At 38.3% G+C, this 14046-nt stretch overlaps 2 protein-coding genes across 2 annotated transcripts; both read left to right on the top strand.

The window, feature by feature from the left end:
• The first annotated feature begins 563 nt into the window (after nt 1-563).
• cfap97d2 (CFAP97 domain containing 2) lies at nt 564-2798 on the top strand. The gene is made up of 6 exons (XM_086144946.1): nt 564-664; nt 814-922; nt 1067-1147; nt 1489-1607; nt 2083-2269; nt 2378-2798. The coding sequence occupies exons 2-6, from the start codon at nt 827-829 to the stop codon at nt 2528-2530; spliced, it is 636 nt and encodes a 211-aa protein (XP_086001072.1). The 5' UTR covers nt 564-664; nt 814-826; the 3' UTR covers nt 2531-2798.
• Nucleotides 2799-2923: 125 nt separating this feature from the next.
• cdc16 (cell division cycle 16 homolog (S. cerevisiae)) lies at nt 2924-14046 on the top strand. The gene is made up of 18 exons (XM_086144940.1): nt 2924-3106; nt 3290-3344; nt 3597-3694; nt 4454-4492; nt 4619-4759; nt 6597-6756; nt 6866-6960; nt 7289-7422; nt 7553-7632; nt 7721-7770; nt 7851-7924; nt 8018-8143; nt 8612-8764; nt 9393-9456; nt 9543-9604; nt 11765-11900; nt 12841-12931; nt 13274-14046. The coding sequence occupies exons 1-18, from the start codon at nt 3059-3061 to the stop codon at nt 13522-13524; spliced, it is 1857 nt and encodes a 618-aa protein (XP_086001066.1). The 5' UTR covers nt 2924-3058; the 3' UTR covers nt 13525-14046.

The raw sequence follows: 14046 nt of genomic DNA, 5'->3' as shown, positions 1-14046 counted from the left end.
GATTCATTCAACAATTTTTTTATCAGAACCACTTTGTAAATGGGATAGAGAATGTGTTACATTATACAAAACATTGTCTGGAAGTGCTGTGTGGTGTAGGCATTCAATTTGATAATGTGTTTGTGTGTGTGTGTGTGTGTGTGTGTGTGTGTGTGTGTGTGTGTGTGGTTTTCTGTCAAGCTCAGTGTGATTTTTGATGGAACTGGTTTGCTGTTAACCATTTACAAAGCTGGCAGCCTGCAAGAGGTGGAACAATAATCTTTTGTAACTCACTCTTGTCTAGTCTTTCCTTTTTCCAAATAAAATTGATGGTAAAATAGCAAATGTATAATAATCAAAACAAAAAAAGTGTTTACTTTGCATTGCAGTGTGAATGACTGTACGAACGGCATTTCATAACTTGATATCATAGTTCTTCAATTTCCTTCAATGCATTCGTTGGCAAGAACAACAAGATGTTTGAAAACTTTGTCTCAAACTGTCACACCACAGCTCCTTTTACAGCCTCTATTTCTGTATGTATTGCTCTGCATGGAAACCATTCATCTCTGCTGTCTCAGCTGCTTCCACGGCAACTGTATATGGCAGGCGAAAAAAAAACAATGAGCTCTGTGAACTCCTGTCAGTGTGAGTGCTTCATGCATGAAAACATACAGATTAGAAGGTGAGTCATCGAGGATTAATACATATCATCCATATTGCCAACTTTTCTGTAATTACTGCATGTAAAATGTCAAATGAAGATTATGCATATTGTTTTTCATGGAACTGAAATGCATTTATTCCTCATTGCCAAATGTGTTTGTCTCATAGATAAAATATTAAGATGCACCATATGGTTTATCAACCTCTACTTCCTAGTGGCAACAGATATCTTCAGCAGAAATGGGATCAATACTCATATAATTTACATTTGACTAAGGTTAGGAACATCATACATTTCATGTGCTATGACTTGAACTTACTTAAACGTTCTCTAAAGTAAGATAATGTGTGTTGATTTTTGCTTTTATTATGAACATCACCTATTGTATATACGTTCATGCCCGTCCAATTGCCTGCACAGTTAAAATCAGCCAGAGCAACAATAATCACATCTCCACCGAAGACCGACAGTCACTTCTCAGTGAAGGCCAGGAAACTAAAGGTTAGTGTTCATTTATCATGTTTATCACGTTTTTATCATTTATCATTTATCAACAAAGTGAGGCTGAGTTAATAATATGACATCAAACATAACAGTAAAGGGTTAAATCATTATTATCCTAGAAAATGTGTTTACATTTATCTATTTGACTTATCTAATTCAGATAGTATTTTACAAGTACAAGAGGCAAGAAAAAAAACAGCATCTAATACTGTCACCATTTAAAAGATTAAGAAAATGTTTTTTAAATATATCATGAAGATTCAGGTGTAGAATGGAAATCAGTCATTTGGCAGATGCTTTTATCCAAAGCGACTTACATTCATACATGTAACATTTAGATGAAAGAGGATTTGACAATGAAGATTCTGAGAGAAAATAACAAGATGATGGAAAAAATATCAAACATTATGCTCACAACAGGAAGAGTTGACAACAGGAACTACTATGAAAGGAAAAGGTAAGTTGTAACAGGTGTGGGAAAAAAGTTGAATAAATACAACATAAATAAAAGATACAATAAAATAATAAATTCAAAGTCATAGACTGATACCACCAAGGAGCTCCACTGAACGTCACAAGAGGTCTTTCCTACCTGAGGCTATCAGACTTTTTAATTCCTCTCCCTTCAGCCGCAGGGAATCTCAAAATCTTTGTACTTAAGACCTTAAGACACTTTATAGCCTTGACTTGTTACTTTGACACTTTTTAGTTTTATTTGTATTTTTATTGTCCCCCCTTTTTTATACTGATTATACAATTTCTTACTATTATCTATTATTTTTATGTTTTACTTGGCACTCCGGCACAGCAATTTTCTTCAGGATAAATAAAGTTGTTCTTATTCTTATTCTTAAATTCATAGTTATAGTTGAGAAATGAAGTTGCTTTGAAAAGTAAAACCCCATGCAAACTGTTTTTACTCTCTATTGTAGCCTTGAGAAGGCAAAGAAAAAGAAGGAGTTGGTCCGCATCACCAAGGAAAATCAGAAAATCCTTGTCCGTCTGAACCAATGTAGGCCTTACTATAGTATAAAGAGCTGGGAACAAGACTGGCACAAAAATCTGAAGTTGATGGATGCCATTGCACGCTATCCAAGAGGACGAGTCAATCAGCAGACGGTAGTATCAGTTCATACACATTTTTGGGTCTAAATCGACAACTCAAAACTTTTGTATTTCATCCCCATATTCTGTATACTAATAAAGAGTGAATATTCTGTCGATCAGGAAAACACCAACGGGAGAACTTGCAGCTATAAAGACAACACAATCTTTGCAAAGGGAACCACACACAATTCTAATAACATCAAGAAGACCATGGCAAAGTTTCAGGAAAAGTACGGAACTGGAACTGCCACCAAGAAAGAAACAGAGGACTAAGAGAAGGAAATGCATTTGGAGAAGAAACCCCTCTACAAACACAATTCAAACACTATTCATCTGGTTAGGTTTCCTCACCTCCTGATCTTGATTTTTCCATCAGTTATGAGTGCAAACTCGGAAACTTGGGACTTCAGGAAAAAATGAATTCATAATTGTCTTGGTGATTTAGCTTAAATACGGCAGTAGTGGTTTGTAAAGGTTGTGCATTGCGTTGCATGTGATATTGAATTGAGAAATAATACAAATATAAAACACACGCGTAATGTGTCTGAATGCCAGAAAATATGTGTTCACGATTGCAGATACAGCGAGTGTTATCAATAAAGTGGAACCTTGTATCTTACCGAGTTTCCTGACGGTGAGATGTAGCGGAACACTCCCCGCAGGAGAAGCCGCGGATTTGATTTTACGCAGCGAGCCGACAAAGCTAACACGTCCAATTACTGCTCAGTTAACACTGTTCGTAGTTTTGTTTCTTATCATGAAACATCTCTGATATTGAAGACGTCCACTTAGAATATCAAAATGAATCTTGACAGACTTCGAAAGCGAGTGCGGCAGTATATCGACCAGGTAATACACTGTTTCTGTCCGGTGTCTTATGCTAGCTCATGCTAGCATGCAAGTCAGACAGTAGTCAGTAGTAAACTCTTCTACAGCAAATTCTCTGGCTGGTTGATTTATGATTATCTCCAGCCAAAATATAAATGCTCCTGTTTGACTCGAGCGACGTCTTTTATGTGTGTGCATTTACAGCAACAGTATCAAAGTGCTTTGTTTTGGGCCGACAAGATAGCGTCTCTGTCTCATGGTGAGTCTCCCAATACAATAAACGATAAACTTACTCTTCCGTAAGCTAGTTTTGCAGCCAGTGTTGACAGAAGCGCTGATTATTTTAAACATCTGTGTTCCCTCTCTAACTACGAGTGTTGCGTAGCATCAAAGTTGATTGGTCGCCTATTACCTTTGGATGTGGCGGGTAAACAGAGTAGCTTGTCATGATTATTATTTGTGACAATGCCATTGACATTTTTCACCTAGGCTGTTTTTCCCCTCCATATAGAGGATCCACAGGATATCTACTGGCTAGCTCAGTGCCTTTACTTGACCTCACAGTACCACAGAGCCTCCCATGCACTCCGCTCACGAAAGCTTGACAAGGTATTGTTTTATTTTCTCCAGGTATTGGAAAGTGCAACATGCTGACCAGCTGTGAACCTGAGTGTTTCGGACAAAGGAATATTTGTAAAAATGATGCATTTGTTTATAACCTAGAAGTTGGGGGGCAGTTACAGGGGGAAACAAAACAAAAACGACAAAACTAAACGTTAGTATTAGAGTACTCGGTAACTTCAAAATGCAAGATATGTATCATTTCCTTATACATGGACAATCCCAGACCAAGTAACAACACAATTAGATAATGTATATCTGTAGTGCAATGCACTCAACCATGATCTTTTTTATTAGACTTACTTTTTTAACCAAATTTAGTCTTCCTACTTTTCTCGTTATAGTCTTATAAAGAGGTAGCCAATTTTCTCTTTTTTTAACAATTAGCTGACTCTTCTGCAAATTGGATTTTTGCAAATTTCACCTGGTTTAAAAAAAAAAAATCATTTTTATAGCATTGGTTTTCTGACATTTTAAAGTGATTTACTCATTCACAGGATAAATGGCAGACGATAGTTGTATGGATTATTAATTCATATTCTGCTTCCGTGTCCTTTTTTGTAAAGCACCAATGATCTTTATCAGTTGACTGAGGATAATTATTTACAATATTTAGAAAAACAATATGTCAGTGATTATGTGGGTATTTAAGTGTTGATGATCTAATAAATTTATCATTAATAAATTGTCACATAATAATCCCTTTCTTAGCTTCCAGTCTGAATTAACACGTGCTTTCCCACACAGATGTATGGGGCCTGCCAGTATCTTGCTGCAAGGTGTCATGTAAGTGAATAAATGAATGTAAAACATTAAACCCTTTATTCCTGTTAGTACATTTCCGAATGCTATAATTTATGTTTATTATGCTGTATTGTTTTCCTGTTTATTAACTTATGACTGCTTCAACAGTATGCTGCCAAAGAGTTTCAACAGGCCTTGGATATCCTTGATGCAGAGGAGCCAGCTTGTAAAAAGCTGTTAGACAGAAGTTTGAAGGAGGATAGTGGAACACCAGAATCCACTAAAGACTGGGACATGTCCCCTGCCTCTGTGAGCATATATTTATCACTTTGAGTTGGCACTCCCTCTACAGATCCAAATAAGTATGATATAAATCATGATGAGTGCGCCACAATACAGGCGCACACGCGCGCAAAGAGTTAAGTAGTACACATATTAAGGTATGGATATACATGAGATAGGATCAGGAATGAGTATTAGAGAGTCAGCCCATATTAGATGTTGTGGCGATTTAATCAGAGAAACCAGTCTGAGAAGTTTTTGGTCATGTCCAGAAGAAGGATGGTTAATTTATTGGTAGAAAGATGCTGGGTTTGGAACTGCCAGGCAGATTGTCTAGAGGAACGCCAAAGAGGAGATTTTTGGATATAATGAAAGAGAAGATGAAGTTAATTGTTGTTAGAGAAGAAGATGGGTTATATGGAGGAGTTTGTTACTGTGATGACCACTGAAGGGAGTAGCTGAAAGGAAAAGAAGATATATATGTGTGTGTCCTCTTGTGCAAAAAACATTGCAATATGGTGCAGCCCCTTCTTTTATTACAATAAATATTCTTTTAGTAGTTTTCATCCGATATAGTAATGCCTAGGAAGAGTACTACAGATGCAGTATTTGCGTTGAGAATGCTAATAGAAAAGTACAGAGAAGGCCAGAGGGAGTTGCATTGCGTTTTTGTAGTCCTAGAAAAAGCATATGACAGGGTGCCAAGAGAGGAGCTCTGGTATTGTATGAGGAAGTCTGGAGTGGCAGAGAAGTATGTTAGACTGGTGCAGGGCATGTATGCCAGCTTTGAGACACTGGAACGGTGTGCTGTAGGGGTAACAGAGAAGTTCAAGGTGGAGGTGGGACTCCATCAGGGATCAGCTCTGAGCCCCTTCTTGTTCGCAATGGTGATGGATAGGCTGACAGATGAGGTTAGACAGGAATCCCCATGGACCATGATGTTTGCGGATGACATTGGGATCTGTAGTGAGAGCAGAAAACAGGTTGAGGAAAATCTAGAGAGGCCGAGGTATGCTCTGGAAAGGAGAGGAATGAAAGTTAGTCGCAGCAAGACTGAATATATGTGTGCGAACGAGAGGAACTCGGGTGGAGCGGTGAGGCTACAGGGAGTGAAGATCAAGAAGCTGGAGGATTTCAGGTACTTAGGGTCAACAGTCCGGAGCCACGGAGAGTGCGGAAAAGAGGTGAAGAGACGGGTCCAAGCAGGTTGGAATGGCTGGAGAAAAGTGTCAGGGGCACTGTGTGATAGAAGACTTTCAGCCAGAATAAAAGGAAAGGTGTACAAGACAGTGGTGAGACCAGCGATGATGTTTGGACAAGAAACTGTTACAATGACCAAAAGACAGCAGGCAGAACTAGAGGTTGCAGAGATGAAGATGTTGAGGTTCTCTTTGGGAGTGACCAGGATGGATAGGATCAGGGATGAGTATATCAGAGGGACGGCACATGTTCGGTGTTTTGGAGAGAAGGTCAGAGAAGCCAGACTGAGATGGTTCGGTCATGTACAGAGAAGAGATAGTGAATATATTGGTAGATGGATGCTGGAATTGGAGCTGCCAGGCAGGAGGTCTAGAGGAAGACCAAAGAGAAGATTTATGGACGTAGTGAGAGAGGATATGAAGGTAGTTGGTGTGAGAGAGGAAGATACAGAGAATAGGGTTAGATGGAGAAAGTTGACTCGCTGTGGCGACCCCTAACGGGAAAAGCCGAAAGAAGAAGAAGAAGAAGAAGAAGAAGATCCGATATAGTAATAATGAGTAATAAACAGCTGCCTGACTGGAGACTAATGAGTTCGGAGAGTATAACAGACCCATTAATTCCCGACTGTTTCTGTTCTTTCCCTATCCTATTTGAAATATTTAAGATCAACAGTTCCATTTGCCTCCTGCGAGGAAAAATCTATGATGCCATGGACAACAGGCCTCTGGCCACCTCCAGCTACAAAGAGGCCTTGAAACTGGATGTGTACTGCTTTGAAGCCTTTGACCTTCTAACGTCACACCACATGTTGACTGCTCAGGAAGGTGGGCCTATGCTCTGCTGCATTTGATTTCTATCTGATACTGATGTGTTGATTATTATTTTTTAATTGTTTTCCATCATGTGTCGTTTTATTTTTTAAAAATTTTATAGAAAAGGACTTCCTCGATGCACTCCCTCTGAGTCAACAGTGTACTGAAGAAGAGGAGGAGCTGTTGCATTTCCTGTTTGAGAACAAGTTAAAGAAGGTAAACATTCTGTAGCTTTCTTTATTTTAACCATTTTTATGTTTCAGTGTATTCAAGGTTCACCATTTTTTACCAGTCAATGTCATATACACACACACACACACACACACACACTTGTAAAGCCAACCACTATAACCAAAATAAAGCATCCTTTGTGCATTTGACAGTTAATATTACTGTGATAGGTGGCAATTTGTTCTGGTTTTATGCATCTACTCCAACATTGTTTAATTTCCTCTCCTATCTTAATAAATTCTACTTCACATTCACTGTGTTTTCTTATATAGTGATGTAGATCCTGTCATTCTTCTTGTCATTCCTATTGCAGTATAACAAACCCAGTGATTTGGTGGTACCAGAGATGGTCAACGGTCTTCAGGAGAACCTGGATGTGGTGGTCTCTCTTGCTGAGAGGCATTATTATAACTGTGATTTCAAGATGTGCTACAAACTCACATCAATGTAGGTGTCTTTTGCTCACATTACAGTAATGTTAATTCGTGCATAATCTAATTCTTTAATGTACCTCTAATCACTTGTCTTTCTTACTGTATAAGAATCTTTGATCAGTAACCGGTACTTTTCATTTCAGGGTGATGGTTAAAGATCCATTCCATGCTAACTGTTTACCAGTCCACATAGGAACTCTGGTAGAGCTTGGAAAAGCAAATGGTATATTATCTCTTGATTGCTTTCACTTTTTTTAATATGTTGATTGATAAGGCACAATTATAAGTTTTCCATTTTTTTCCCCCTTTAGAGTTGTTTTACCTCTCACATAAACTTGTAGACTTGTATCCCAACAATCCGGTATGTGTTTCTGATATACAATGACACTTTGTTTATTTATGATTAATCTCTTTAACAATAAAATATCTGCCTTTTACCAGGTATCGTGGTTTGCTGTTGGTTGCTACTATCTCATGGTTGGCCATAAAAATGAACATGCTCGACGCTACCTGAGGTATACCCCTTTTCTGTTTAAGGGCTCTTTGTTCTGTTTTCAGTCTAAATCAGAACAATTTTAATTCCAAAATATATACTGATGTATCTCTAGCAAAGCCACCACCCTGGAGAGGACATATGGCCCTGCATGGATTGCTTATGGTCATTCATTTGCTGTAGAAAGCGAGCATGACCAAGCCATGGCTGCCTACTTCACCGCTGCCCAGCTGATGAAAGGGTAGGCATTCGGCAAGCCAGTGCTTGATATTTCTTTTACATTCTCTGAAATTGCAGAGTGATTTCAAAGTTTTATCCACAAACATCTTTATTCTTTACCTCAGAGCCCTGGTGCTTTAATGCTCGTGTTTTTTTTCTTGGGTGGGGGGGATTGGCAGCTGGCATTGATAATTAAGAGGTTCTGCACTGGATCAATCATTGCATGTCTGAAGTATATTTTCCACATTTTTTTTCTTTGTAAAACAACTTGAAAAGCCATACATGTAAAACAGAGAGCTTTTTGTGCGGGAACATTAAAGACAAGGTAATTTTCTGTAATTCACTATTTAAACATCATGTTTTTATCTATTTTTTTTATATAGATTCAACAGTACATTTAAGGTTTTACATTTTAGACTGAGGTGGTATTATTATAAATTAATACAGCAATAACTGTATGTCTCCAGTAACTCTGCCCTCTGTCACACAGGTGTCATTTACCCATGCTCTACATTGGCCTGGAGTATGGTTTGACCAACAACTCCAAGCTGGCGGAACGATTCTTCAGCCAGGCTCTTAGTATCGCTCCAGAAGACCCATTTGTCATACACGAGGTGGCAGTGGTTGCATTTCAAAATGGAGAGTGAGTCATCTACCTTCAGGCACACACTGATACTTGTAAAAGCAGAAGCCACAAATTTAGCAATGTTGGAATAATCCTGCAGCTATTCCCCTTCGGTGACTCTTATTGACCTTTGACTGATTGGTACATCATAATCACCTGATTTATCCCTGGAATATCACCATTGAGTACTATTTGTAGTCTTTCAATATTTTTCCACCAATGTGACAGCAATGCAGCTGATTGTAATTACTGCATGGCTGGTAAATACAGAACTAGATGAATTCAGCTGGATTGGCTAAGTATGACTTTTCTCAATGGGTACCTTCTGCTTACCTTCACCGACCCCGTCCAAAACACTGCATGGTACCACATCTGTCTCATGTTGATTCAGGAAACAAAATCACATTCTGTCTTAACCATTTGAATCTAGTTCACATATAATTCTTTACTTTACTAATTTGCAGTATGATCTCATCACTTCACATTTTTGGTTTGCCCAGGTTCAGTGTTATCTAAAAGAAAAAAATCAAATCATTGTGAACTGATCCTTTGAATCATTAAAAGCAATACCAAATAGCACACAGTTGAGAGATGCAGAAGTTTATGATGCTTAAAAGTCATGATCACGCAAACCCTTATGTTTCAGTTGGAAGACCGCAGAAAGGTTGTTTCTCGATGCAATGGAGAAAATCAAAGCCATAGGGAATGAGGTAAATGCTAATTTATTAAGTGTAAGAAGTATTGTTACACAACAATGTCTCTCCGTTTCTCATGTTTTCTGTTTGTTGGATTAAAGGTGACTGTGGACAAATGGGAACCTTTGTTAAACAACTTGGGTCATGTATGTCGAAAATTAAAGTAAGTATATAATAAATTCGGATTTGTTTTGTGAATGATTTTGAAAGCTCCCAAATTCTCGTGCTGTTTTAGTTTATTATACTTTCACAGTTTGGTGATAATATTGGTCTAACATCTCCACTTGTCCATACATAGAGCATTTAGGTAGTTCGCGACACAATTGTGGTGTAAACATGAATGCATATCCCTTTCACATGGCGTCATATCAGGGCTTCTGCAGGTCATTAAAAAGCTGTGAAGCCATTGAATAGATTAAGCAAAAATTAAGGCCTTAATTAGCATTAAAAAGCATTAAATTCAATGCCGAGAGGCATTAAATACGTATTACATGAGATGGGAAAACACGATGTTATTCACAGTTTATTTTAATTAGGCTATATAAACATTTGATAATTTTGATTGGAATTGTGTGACGATTGACCAGTGGAACCATTTAATTGGCTATTGCGTATGGCCGGTGTTCTAACGGTGCACAGTTACAACATCAGACTTGGAACAAAAAGGAAATAAACTAAGAAATAGAAACTAATATTCATTCACAAAGTGAAATCCATATGCATCTTTAGTTCTGTTGTCACTCAGAAGGTCATATGTACAAATATGCGACCGTGCAAAATCTGTTCCAGATGTAAATGATTGAGATTATTATGAATAAGTATATCTGCAGTTGGGCATGGTCATGCAATTTGTAAAAGTGGCATTAAAACAGCATTAAAAAGCATTAAATTATATTAGCTGATACCTGCAGAAACCCTGTTTATGCAGTAAGTCACTCTATTGTTGGCAGCAAGATATTTCCCCTTTGAAATTACTGCATAAAAAGGGTTGCATTATCAGGGCCCGAGATTAGCTGTTCTTTTAATTGAATTGGGCCTACCCGCTGTAAGATATTTGATCTCCAAAGACTATTTTGCCAAATGATTTATAACATGATTGACAATAATGATATGTAGCATTCTGTTGTATGAGTGGCAGAAAGGGATGCCCCTTGTTCACAAGAAGTATTAAACGCGGTTAAGCTTTATGTAACTGCAGCTACAGGGAGTCATGATTAAGTGAGCCAACATTTTAGAGCCTGTGAGCAATCATGGTTTATAAACAGCTAATGGACATAAATGATGGTGATTAGGGTTTCTGATATAATTGAGTAACATAATAGAATCCACTCTGTTGAATTATATTGATGATATCTCAACATTGGAAAAAAAAAACCTCACATTTTCTCAAGATCACGCATCATGCATGCCTTGGTTATGCCAGCATATACATTCTTATCAGGCCACATATTGATTTTGTCTCTGTCATCAATTAAAACTGGTGAGATCCTGTTTCACTGTTAAAGTGTGCAGTGCCCATTGATTAACTCAAACATTACTTTCCTTTCGCTGATTAGCTTCATACTATATGACACACGGCCCTGGTATGAGCAGGAAATTGTCTTCAGAAATATTGATGTACTGTCTGGGAGCACTAACCATGCAGTGAGAGGTGTAGAAACCATGATGGGGGAGTAAAAATTAGGATGTTCTGTGACCCAAGGGATTCATTGTAAAAATTGGTCACTAGGTTCTGTTGTACCCTGAAATTACCATTGTAGCCACGGGAAGAATTCCAACTGACACCACATAAAATCATTTATTCAGTCTCTTCTTTTTTTATCAAGCCTGGTTAGAATAAATTGTGCCCAAAAGTCATGTGATGTGGAATATAGTCTCAATAAGTGATTTCAAAAATGCCCCCCCACCTGCCCCTGTGATAGTAAATTCATAGATACTCAGTCCTGATCTGAGGCGGTTGTTCTTTCGATGTGGCCTTCATCAAGACCTTGTGATGGAATGATTTTAATACCAAACAAGTCATTCAGTGAACAAATACCGGGACAAGTGAAACATTTCCTGTTGCACTTCTTGAGACCCCTGTACAGAGAAGAGAACAAAATGTTTTCAATTCAATGGAATGTGTGATGTAAAAACAGCAGTTGGTATTTAACACTTATGTATGAACATAGATAATATAATGTTATGGGTCAACAGTTTTGTCTACATAAAACAAATCTAAAAGCCTTGGATAACATCTCAGTCTAACTTGAATCTGTCCGCATCATCTAAATATTATATTCTCAAGTGAACATTCTCTATGTTCTGGTGTTTGTCTCTTTAGAAAATACGACCAGGCCCTGGAATACCACCGGCAGGCGCTGGTGTTGATCCCTCAGCATGCATCCACCTATGCTGCCATAGGATATGTGCACAGCTTGATGGGTGACTTTGAGAGCGCCATTGATTATTTCCATACGGTATAGTCATTTTTTTCCTCAGTTCACAGATGTTACAGCAGCCGGGTGAAAGCTCAGCTTTCGGAAGATGTATTTACAAGATAAGAATATGCCGGTATGCAGTAAAATTCTGTTAAAGAAAAGACAATTTATGGGAGCAACGTGGGACAGGAGGGAGAGCAATTGTCTTTGGAACCAAGCATTCCTGGTTCGTTTTCCGGCTCCTCCTAGCGTGTCGAAGTGTTGTTGAGAAAGACACTGAACCTGGTGCTGGTCAACTGCAGCCTACTGCTCATGGTTCATCCACGATGGGTTAATTGCAGAGAACGAATTTCCCGACAGGGATTAATAAAGGATAAATTATTATTATTATTGTTATTATTATTATTTAGGTCGGTTTCTTATGAGACCTTGCCATTAAGGCCTACATCTGATCACTACAGGGCATGCACCTTTTTAGCTCAACACTTGCAATGTGAATGCAATCTATTCACATCCAGTCTGCCCAAGTAGCAGAACGGCAATTCTTAATCATTTTTTAAGTTAATATACGAATTTAATTTGAACCCTATCTTAGCATTGGTCTTGATTCAGTGAGTTTTTATACTGACATTTGTAATTGTAATATTTGTGGTTGTGCAGCTATCTCTGCCTCTCCTGAACACTGTATCTCCGTAATTTCTTTAATGCTGGACAGATTTGGGGTTTGTTGGCCAGGTCACACATACTTGTCTCATGGCATAAATCTATAAAGCAAAGATTCATTTTCAATTAAAGCATGGCAGTATAACAATTTGCTGACATGAGAAACATTGTAGATGGAATGAGATTACATTTTTCCAAAAAAGATAACTGTGACATTTTGTGGAATTTCTTAAAACAAAGATACTGAGGTGTATGTTTAAATATGGTTTTAGATTGCTTCCCTGTAAAATGTGTGTTTATCATCTGTCTACTGCAGGCACTTGGACTGAAAAGGGATGATACGTTTTCTGTGACAATGCTTGGCCACTGTATCGAGATGTACATTGGAGACACAGATGCTTACATAGGTATGATACAGCTCTGCTGAAAAGCAGAAATGTCCTTTTTCTTTCCATTATTGTGGAAGAGTTTCCATTTTTCAACTAATGCGATTCACAATCTTTTTTTCTTATACGCACTCTACTGACCTAATGAGGTAATACTGTTTTTATGTACTGAGATTAAGGAGAAATTGCTCCATATTTACCTTTATTTTGCTAGCAGGGCTTAAGATCTAATCAAATAAAATACACACTATCCACAGCCATGTTCACATCCTTTTTTTATTTTTCATTTTCAAAGTAATAAATAAAAAAAAACATCTGGAAACATTCAATAGCATTAATGTGTTGTAACTTGTCTCCACTAAGGCACTGACATAAGTGACAAGGTGCGAGGAAATTTAAACACTCCAGCTCTGATGAAGATGCTGAACACCTCAGAGCCCAGCGATCATGCTACACCCAGACTAGAAGAAGGCAGCGTCACGTCCCTGGAAACACCACTGCCAGCTCAGGATAAGATGATGTTGGAAACACCCTTGCGACTCTCTTTAACGCTAGAGTGTGATATGTATGAGAGTGATGTAATGTTGGACACTTTGTCGGACACCAGCACATGATTTCATCCAGCAAGGAGGTGAAGGTGCCATAGCAACAGGTGGTCATGGGTAAACGCATCAATGCTCAAGGACAACTTTTAAACCAAACCTTGGGCGTGTATCTTTTACCAAAGGTTTCCTGTGGATTCCCCCTCTTGTGTATTAAATGTAAGTGTGTTTGTATCACTGACAAAGTATAAACCAAGCCGTGTGTGTGTGTGTGTGTGTGTGTGTGTGTGTGTGTGTGTGTGTGTGTGTGTGTGTGTGTGTGTGTGTGTGTGTGTGTGTGTGTGTGTGTGTGTGTGTGTGTGTGTGTGTGTGTGTGTGTGTGTGTGTGTGTGTGTGTGTGTGTGTGTGTGTGTGTGTGTGTGTGTGTGTGTGTACACAACCTCTGCTGAACAGTTTTGCAAGAATGCACTTTGAAAGGGGAATTAACACGTGCCTTGGTTAAAGGGTCAGGAACTCGTGAAGACTGAAATGATGTGATCCTCTGACACTTGATTGATTTGAGCAATGATCTCACGTCACAATAAAAGATTTTAG

This window comes from Fistularia commersonii, chromosome 4 (genome assembly GCF_037954325.1).
Source record: "Fistularia commersonii isolate RoL2024-O1a breed Wild chromosome 4, RoL_Fcom_v1.0, whole genome shotgun sequence".
Lineage (NCBI taxonomy): Eukaryota > Metazoa > Chordata > Actinopteri > Syngnathiformes > Fistulariidae > Fistularia > Fistularia commersonii.
The sequence above is the reverse complement of the archived record's forward strand: the minus strand, read 5'-3'. Positions and strand labels throughout refer to the sequence as shown.

Coding starts and splice junctions, on each gene's coding strand:
- cfap97d2 (XM_086144946.1), top strand. CDS start 827: ATGCACCATATGGTTTATCAACCTCTACTTCCTAGTGGCAACAGATAT. Junction 923..1,066: donor ATAATTTACATTTGACTAAG/GTTAGGAACATC, acceptor TTGCCTGCACAG/TTAAAATCAGCCAGAGCAAC. Junction 2,270..2,377: donor GACGAGTCAATCAGCAGACG/GTAGTATCAGTT, acceptor TCTGTCGATCAG/GAAAACACCAACGGGAGAAC.
- cdc16 (XM_086144940.1), top strand. CDS start 3,059: ATGAATCTTGACAGACTTCGAAAGCGAGTGCGGCAGTATATCGACCAG. Junction 3,695..4,453: donor GCTCACGAAAGCTTGACAAG/GTATTGTTTTAT, acceptor TTTCCCACACAG/ATGTATGGGGCCTGCCAGTA. Junction 6,757..6,865: donor CATGTTGACTGCTCAGGAAG/GTGGGCCTATGC, acceptor AAAATTTTATAG/AAAAGGACTTCCTCGATGCA.